This window comes from Ananas comosus, linkage group 14 (assembly GCF_001540865.1).
Source record: "Ananas comosus cultivar F153 linkage group 14, ASM154086v1, whole genome shotgun sequence".
Taxonomy (NCBI): domain Eukaryota; kingdom Viridiplantae; phylum Streptophyta; class Magnoliopsida; order Poales; family Bromeliaceae; genus Ananas; species Ananas comosus.
In genome coordinates, this window is record NC_033634.1 from 10,888,668 (window position 1) to 10,898,326 (window position 9,659).

The 9,659-nt window shown below is 35.2% G+C and overlaps 1 protein-coding gene across 1 annotated transcript in view; it reads right to left on the minus strand.

The window, feature by feature from the left end:
* The window catches only part of LOC109720360 (probable LRR receptor-like serine/threonine-protein kinase At4g36180), a 15,938-nt gene extending 6,484 nt beyond the window's left edge, over positions 1-9,454 (minus strand). The window contains exon 1 of the mRNA XM_020247409.1: positions 7,093-9,454. Within this exon, the coding sequence (XP_020102998.1) occupies positions 7,093-9,454 (2,362 nt within the window). The remainder of the gene's footprint in view (positions 1-7,092) is intronic.

The following is a 9,659-nucleotide window of genomic DNA, read 5'->3' on the forward strand; positions in this document are numbered from 1 at the left end:
ATTGCCCCTTATTGGACTCTCCCCTAGCTTATTTAGCACGATACGAATGGTTTTGGGTAAATCCTACGTACTATATCCGGTGTAAGTAATACTTTTCTCTTTTCACACAACTTGACCTAACTTTGGGTAGACAATTTATTGAGTTTTGTAATTTAATTATCTAACTCGTAATTTGTTTTACAATCCATTTTAAAATCAAATCTAAATAGCATTCAAGTGATTCAAATTTAGAGAAATTGAATTCAGAGCAATTAAGGGTGACTATTTTTGCTTGGAATAAATTGGAATTTAATAGAGTTCAACTCCAAATTATTGTTTGCAATGGAATAAAAAGTCGTTTTAGTATGTCGATGTCTCCTAATATATATCTTTATTTAAATTGAAAGAAAATTAATATCCATTAATTTTGGGAAGGAATTATTGGGACAACGAATACATAATAACTCTCAGTGATTTAATTCTTACCGAACCAAAATCAATTGAAGGAATTTGATCCTAATTAATTAGCATCGTTGGTTTATACTAACAATCACTGTTTAAAACACTTGGTTTTTTTTTTCTTACTGAAAAAGGCTATTTATGAGATCGAAAGTTCGGCACAGCATTGATGCTTCAAAAAATTAGGGACTCGATCACCCCTAACTTTTCACATAGTACCTTAGCATTTAATCAAAAGCAATATGATAAATATAATAATTTTATACTGAAACAATGTTTAAAGATAAATTATCTTTGTACTTGAAAATTATCTTTGTACTTGACTATCTTTACTTGACTATCTTTTGAATGGATGCCATTATTACTACATGACATAGTCTTTTTTTATTTATATATATTTTTTTGAGGTGTGAAACCGAGAAAATGTGGTAAAAAAGTTGCTGGACTTGGAGTCATCCCACAATAAGCAGGCCACTTTTTTAGTGCTTGATCTTGACTTCCACTTTTAAACGTAAACATCAAATATAAATTTAAGTGCTCAACTTGGAATCTTTTTGTGAACTGCTTATGCAATATCAGGTCATGATAATTACATCATTGGATAAAACTTCAATACGGAGCGAATTATTGTATGTTTGTACTCGGTGTATCTGTACATCCCATGCACTGCACCCGCACTTTATATTTGGTGATTAATATTCTAAAATCAAAATCTAATATAACCCATCAAAACACATGCGTTGAGTATGAAATAGATTCTGTTCTGTTGTAAGAGAATGGTGTCCAAATTTTTATAATTTTTTTATTTATAGGTCCTTTAAATTTTATAGAGTATATCTAGTTAATTTGATTTTAATTTTGAGACCTTCCTCAGAGATTTGAGAAGTAAACGGGATGTATCCAAGGTTGGGAGAGTTTCCGACCTTATCCTCCATTTATTTGGCGGATCGAAACAGATTCGTGGCGGGTTAATTTTTTACTTATCACTTCATTCGCGTCTGGTCAGGATGGAAGCAGATTTTTGACAGATCGGGATAAATTAAGGAAGGAATAGATTCCCCACCTTCCACTCCATTTTTTTAACAAATCAAAAAAGATTCAGGACGAATTACCTTTTTCTTATTTTTCACCTAGTTATCGTCTCATTCGGGGCTGACAAAGTTAGAAACTGCATTTATTTGGCGGATAGAAACTCTATATATATAGTTTTGCGTTTACAAGTACAAGAGCAAAAAAAAAAAGAAAAAAAAATTTGTGGGTAACCCGTAACCCACCTGCCCACCCGCGGGCGGGTACAGGTAAACATGTTGGCCATCCAAAAAATTACAAGTAAATTTTATCCATACCCATATAACCCGCAGGTGAAAACGTATGATAAAAAAATAATTTATTTATTTTCGTATGTAATATTGCGTTACATATATCACGATGAATCGGTTACAATATATTTTCTGCGGTCCGGAGAATGCAGAAGCATATCCCTATATATTTTTACCCCAACTCTATTTTATCTAATAGCGTCAGATGGCCACAAAATCGTAAGGAACACAGGCTTTATCTATATATATGTAAAAGATCTAGCTTCTTTTGACCCTACACGGTGGCTCTTTATTCCCTATTTTCAACCATATTTAATTTAATTAATGCATTATTAAGACAAAGCCAAATCTGACCCTACTCAAGCACGTGCTCAGTAAATTTCTTTCCACCTAATTTTTTTCAAGGAATAATTATCTATATACCTCTCAAAACTTCAACCCCTTATATATTCTTCCGTTATTCAAAAATATTTCCGCAGTTACCCCCGTTAAGTTATCTCAGGTTAAACGTAGTTATATGTCTATCAATATTAAAAAAAATTAAAATATCTCTTTTGCCCTTAACGTAAGGGCGAATAAGAAAAGTTGGTAATATTAGAAAGGCATATTTTAAAAGGCCAAAAATCAAATTACTTCTTTTGCCCCTAACTTAAGGACAAATAATAAAAGTTGGTTACAGTAAAAGAATATATTAAAAAGGGCAAAATAGTAATTTCACAGAGATAACGATTATTACTAACGCCTAACAAAATTCAACTCTAGGGATATATTTGAAATAACTTAGAACGTGAAAAGAATATTTGCCTTCTAAGAGAGGTAAATCAAAAAGTCGAAAATTTTTCAGGAGTATGTAAGCAATTGCCTTTTTTTTAATTGGATTGCAAAGTATAGGGTATATGCGTTCATTTTTATTTACTTTTCTTTAATTGTGAATTTATATTTTTTATTTATGAATTGTAATTTTTTTGAGTTGTTGTAATATAAATACATAATTAGTACATTAAATATTTTTAGTTAGTTGTACTTGGTTATTATTGTTTCGTAAATAATAATTATTCATTTTTTTTTCTATTTTGAACATATAGTTAATTTCATATGATTTGTAAGTAACTAATTTATTTATCATCAATTTTTACTAGTGAATATATAGAGAAATTTTTAAAAGAAAAGTGTCTTTTAGTTCTTTACAATAAAAGTCATCTTGAACTCAAAAAAGAGAGAGTGAAAATATATAAGGTTTTACTAACAATACAAATCAATCTTTTATGAGAGAAGTAAATGACATAAATTCTCTTCTGGCTAATCTGGCAAATATGAAAAGAATATTAAATACTATTCAAACATTCAGATCTACCACTAAATATTAATATTTTCTCTTCATCGTATTGATCTTATTATGAAAAATTTCTAAATTCACCACTATATATATATATATAGTACGATAGAATTCAAGCTGGCTCAGAGATGTCAAGGCCGTTATACTTTGGGGATGGTTCCATTTAAATTCGTTTATAGAAAGATCGAGACGACTCCAAAGATTGTAAGTTTCCTACTATCAGGAATCCTCCCTTTAAGTGAATTTCTTGTAAGTTCAAATTGTGCAGCGCTGATAGATCGCTAATTGCTCAGGAACTCACACCACAAAGGTTGTTACCTGAGAGCCTATGCTCTCTTAAGATAGAGGTTCTTAGAAATATTTGAAATCCAACCCTTTTGTTGGCAATATCATAACTTTACTGGAAAAATTTTGATTCAACATCGTAGCCTAATATAGTGTCATTGATTGTTTGCTATTACATCCAAAAATTAAAATAAACCAAAATGTATATTATGGCCATGTATTTATATAACTTGGTTGAAGCCATTGCATGGAAAATATACCAAAAGAATTAGAGGTATGTTTCCTGATAGTGTTCCGCAAAAGAAAAATGCCCAAATTGAAAATTCTCATTGTCCGACGCTCTGCAAGAATGTTGCCGGCAAACATACAATTGATCATCAATCGAAGAAATTGTATAGAGTTGTTAACTTTCCTAGCCATGTAGAATCTCACGCCGAGACTAAATTGTTTTGCCCTAAGAATCAAGTAGTACTAATGGCAATACTGTAAAGAAGAAGGAAGTTTTGCCATTTAATGGTGTTATTGTTTAAGTGTAAGAACTCCAAGATTAGCGGACAACAGCCCAACTGATCAGGAAGTTGTCCTGATAAGCTGTGTTATGGATAAGTTTAATAATATATAGATCCTTTGATGCACCAATACCAGCAATTTGGCAGCTCACACAAATAATTTGTTGCTCGATCCATTCAAGTTCGGAACGAAAGATTGCATGTTGCATATAGATGATGGATGCCATCACATGCATGTCGAGAGACCAACTGCGGGCTTTAGATCCAAAAACTATGTTTGAGAAATCAGGCCCAATCCAATAAACCAAGCAAAAGATGGTAAGAATCCATGTAAATGGTTAGAAACCCTAAATTAACACCTCTAATGATGTCATATTTCCAGAGAAAATGCAACATGCCAGCCTAATTTGGTTATTAGAAAGGTCTAAGATCGCGATAGATGAAGATATGTTCAAACCAATAAGGAATGGGTCTGTGATCGCCATTATCTGACAAATGTAAGAGGTTTTTTTTTTCCCCCCAATTTCTTGTTGCAATCTGGAGCCATACTTGGAAATCGTGGACCCAATCGAGACATAGCTCAAAAACTACATTCTTGCACCTTGAAAAGAGAGGCACCCAATTATCCTCGACCTTACAACTACAAGAGATGTATCACTCACTGCCATATGCCTTTAAATCTTGTGAATTTCATAAGATGATTTCAAAGCATATCCCAGAGAGTTTCCCAACTCAATGTCCGAGATTGAGTTAGAAGCAATTCACACAACAGGGCCGTGGGATCGGACACGCTCTGCTTGTCCACACCGTCAATGATAGATAATTCAAGGACGGCGTGAGGATGATGCTACATCAAATCGTTCTCTTCGATGATACCCGCCCAAATACCGCTACGGATCGAAATAAGAAGGGATGAGGGTGGAAATTTGAGGCGAAAAGAGAGATGAAGAGAGAAGATCAGAAGATAGATGTTCGCAGGCGCAGAAGAGAGGAAAGAAGAAGATAATGAGAATAGCAGAGACTTAACAAATTTTCCATAAAAATCTAGTTAGTTACAATCTGCCTATTTGTTCCCCTAATAATTGGACTAAAATGCGAATTAATAAAAACTAAACATTGCTAATTGAGAATCGAAGTTATAAATTGGGCTTCTCCTGCTTCCTCGTGATCGAATTCATGGAGACGTAGGCCTGTAAAAGAAACGCGATTTATGGCCCAAGGACCGCCTGTTGCAGGTAATGCTCCACCGGGTCATTCTCACCACCAAATAATCCACAATCCGCCGGTCGGGCTTCGCCCCTAAATATCGCTCCACCATCCTCTGGCCCGACCCAAAGCTTGCGCACCTGCTCTGAGCTTTCTACTCCATCACATTCGCCCTTTGCTGGTACCATCCCCATGACTACTTGCTCCTTCTCGATCAGCCATGGTTGACCCGCTGTTCGTAGTCCAGGCTCCCCAAAGGAAAGCTACTACCAATTATCCATTCCTCCCCTTTTATTCATTCGCAATTACTCTGTTTCTACGCTCTAACGCCTAACTCCTCTCCTATGGCAGACCCTTTTTTTTAATTTTTTTCTGACTTATTTGGTCTCGAGCCTGTAGTAAGAACCCTTGACATGACAAAGATGTTCTTTTTTTTTTTTTTTTTGGTGTCTTCCCTTATTTTTACCCGATAGATTATACTATTCAACCAACCACTTCACTCAACACTAGGACAACACACATCCTAACACACATTTCTCAATCCAGAGCTAAAAAACTCAATAGCATCAATAGCTTGGTGCTATTGATAGTATTCAGCCTAATTCTGTATATATATATATATATATATATATATATAAACAGATAGAAAATTTACGATAATAGGCCGAATCAAAAAGAGAATAAAGAATAGTCTATCTATATTTTTTAAAAAAAGAATAATATCTAATAACCTTTTAAAATTTAAAAGTAATTTATTTATTATGTAGGACAGGAATAGCTTGTTGATTTTAAAAATTACACTAATGCGGTTGGGTTTTGAAAGACAATTTGACAATCTCAAATAAGTTTAAAATTTGAATAGTAGATTGGGTAATAAGCAAAAGCTCCAACAAAAACACCAATGATACATATCCATACGTATTAAAAAAAAAAAAAAAAAAAAAAAAAAAAAAAAAAAAAAAAAAAAAAAAAAAAAAAAAAAACCATTTGATACCTTGCTACCATACGATTTGATAACATACCAATTAATCTCTTTTAAGGGCTTCCACGAACCTTCCATACCATTCGATACATGTATGGATACAATCCAACCGAATGTAAGTCAATTTAAATTCTTCCAGTCATGGAATATTTAAAGTGCTTACAATCCCACAACATGTTCATCTTGCAAATATAACATGCATTACACATGCACTGGAACTAATTCTAAAAGAATAGTAAGAGCAATTTTATTTTTGTTCTTTTTTATATAAGAACCAATGGTACTACAATTCCACATATGTAAGAGTTAAGATAGTATTATGCATGCAAAATTAAATTTAAAAAAAAAACATATCCTGCTAACAGTAAATTTATGAGAACAAAAGCTTCAAAATCCAGTTCCACTAGCACGCAATAGAATACATATACTAGTGTTTATTTATACAAAATTCTTCAACTTCTATTATATATAATCTTAGTGCCTCTCAATTGCCAACAAAAAACCTATAATACATCTTATCGATCATGTAGAAGTAAGTATTTCTCCAACTAGATTTGAAGAGCAAGATACCATAAACAACCCAAAGCCCCACCAAAAATCCCAATCCCATACCGAGATAAATTTCTATATTCTTCGGGCCACCACTGTGTTTCTTCTCATCAGGAGTATATGTTGGTTCATATCCGGAGCAATTCTTTGAAATGGGGGGACCGCAAAGAAAGGGATTGCCAGCATATATAGTAGGATCAACCAGTGTTTGCATTTGATCTTCAGATGGAATCCTTCCTGAGAGGTTATTGTATGATAAATTCAAGCTGCTCAAAAATAGCAAGGCCGTTATACTCTCGGGGATGGTACCATTTAATTCATTCATAGAAAGATCGAGAGACTCCAAATAATGTAAGTTTCCTATCTTATTAGGAATCCTTCCCGTTAAGTGATTTCTTGATAAGTTTAAATTGTTCAGTGCTAATAGATCGACTAGTTCCTCAGGGATCGCACCATGAAGGTTGTTACCTGAGAGGTCTATGCTCTTCTCGAAGAACAGATTCTTGGAAAATTGAAGATTTGACCCTTTTGTTGCAATGTATAATCTTTGGTCAGTATAGCTTTGAGACACATCGGATGTGAATGAAGTTTCGATGCTTGTTGGCCTTATAAAGTAAACATAGAGAGTAACAAGTGGTTGATTTATATATCCAGGCAACTTGGTTGAAGCCATCGCATGGAAATTACCAAAAGATTGAGGTATGTTTCCTGATAAATTGTTCCAAGAAAGATCCAAGATTTGAAGATTCTCAAGTTGTCCGAGCTCTGCAGGAATGTTGCCGGCAAACATATTTGACATCAGCCGAAGAATTGTAAGATTTGTTAACTTTCCTAGCCACACAGGAATCTCTCCTGATAACTTGTTTTGCCCGAGATCAAGTAATAGTAATAGACAATTTTGTAATGCCGAAGGAAGTTCTCCATATAAGCTGTTATTGTTTAGGTGCAAGAACAAAAGAGAACTTAACAAACCCAATGAGTCGGGAAGACGTCCAGACAGATTGTTGTTGGATAAGTTTATATCCAGCAGTTGTTTTGATCCACTATTCCAGCAATTTGGTAGCTCACCAAATATTTTGTTGTTTGACATGTCGAGTATGTACAAATTTTGCAAGTTGCATATAGATGATGGAATGTTACCACTGATGGAGTTGTTCGAGAGATGAATGGTGAGCATATTTGGCTTGAAGAAAGACTGTGGAAATGATCCAGAAAACATATTGCTTGAGAAATCAAGCCATTCCAAAGAATGTGGCAGAAATGGTAGGAATCCTTCTAAAAAGTTAGAAGCTAAATTTAACGCATATAAAGATGTCATGTTTTCCAAAGAGGATAGCAGCATGCCACTAATTTGGTTATTAGAAAGGTCCAATAATACTATGGGAGAAGTTAGGTCCCAAAACCAATTAGGAATAGCTCCTGTGATATCGTTGTTTGACAAATCTAGGACGAAGATTTCTGTCTGCAACCGGAGCCATCTTGGAAATCGTGGACCCAATCGACATGAGCTCAAAACTAATTCGTTCGCTTGAAAAGGAGGAACCCAATTATCGTCCACCTTCAAATCAAGAGATGTTCCACTCAACCTCAGCACCTCCAATTTCGTGAAGTTCATAAGGTGCGTTTCATGCACAACCCCCCGAAACAAATTTTCGGAAAGGTCAAGAAAATAAAGATTGGACAATTTTTGTATCCCTTCAGGTATCGAACCATTAAAGAAGTTATTGCTGACATCTAGATATATAAGACTCGTCATTTGTTCGAGCCAGCCAGACAAATTACCCCTGATATTTGTTTTCTTTAAATCCAGCGCTCGCCAATTGTTAAGTGGGACACACGAGAATATTGACAGGAATTCGACTATATCTCTATCAATATTAATTCCAGACAAATCTAAAGTGGCCAATCTGCAAAGATTATTGATTGAATCGGCTACTTGACCGTCGAAGTTGTTGGATCCTAGCAAGAGGGAAGTAATCCGAGTAAAATTGTTTAGCTCGACAGGAATAGGGCCAAAGAGATTGTTATTTAAGAGATTTAGATCAGTCAAACTAGTGAAGTTCCGAAGCCAACCGGGCCAAGTGGAGTTGAACAAGTTGTCTTGGAGATCAAGTATGGTCAAACTTGTTAAGTTAAAATTGGAAATGGGGTTAGGATTGCTTGGAAGAAAACACAACCCTAAGCGGAGCACTTGCAATGAAGACAACATGTTTACTCCTTGCAACCAATCATTCGCATTTTGTAGCAACACAGAGGTCAAGTCAAGGTACCTTAAAGAATGGAGACCTTTGATCCACGATAGTTTGCCATGAGAGGTAGTAGTAAGTTTAGCATAAATATTACTAAGGTCAAGATAACGAAGAGTTGATAAGTTTCCAAATTCAGGAGGTATCGCTCCAGTAAAACCCGCATAAGAGAGGTCAAGATATCTTAACTTCTTATACGAAGCTATGAAATTAGGGAAACCGGTACTAAAGTTATTTATGCTGAGATCTAAGTGCTTCAAGTGGCTTAAAGATAGCAATGATGGATTGATCTCACCACCAAAACCTCTGTAGCTTCTATTTGCGGAAGTTGCACAAGGGCATCTGAGTTTGAGCTTCTCCACTCTGCGAGTCTCGTTGTTGCACCGAACTCCCTTCCATCTGCAGCAATCAGAGCCTTCCCAAGAAGACAAGCAGTTTCGTGGATCGACGACACCGGACTTGAATGCGAGAAGCGCCTCGCGCTCTACGCTGAGGCATCCATAGCTCTCCAAGATTTGGTTTTCTAGAAGCCAAACCACAAGTGATATTATAAAAAGTTGCATGCTTGTAGCTTTAGCCCTCATGCTTGAAGAGCCAGTTAAGGCTTTTTATGAGAAGGTATGTAGAATTGTGTGCTCAAGCTATGGACATTTGATTGCTATATATATTAGATTGATCAAACATTTTGAATGCATCGTTGGAGTATAAGATTACCATATTGCCCCTTATTGGTAGGGGTGGCAATCCAGCTCGCTGTTCGCGAGCCAGCTCGTGTTCGGCTCGAAATGA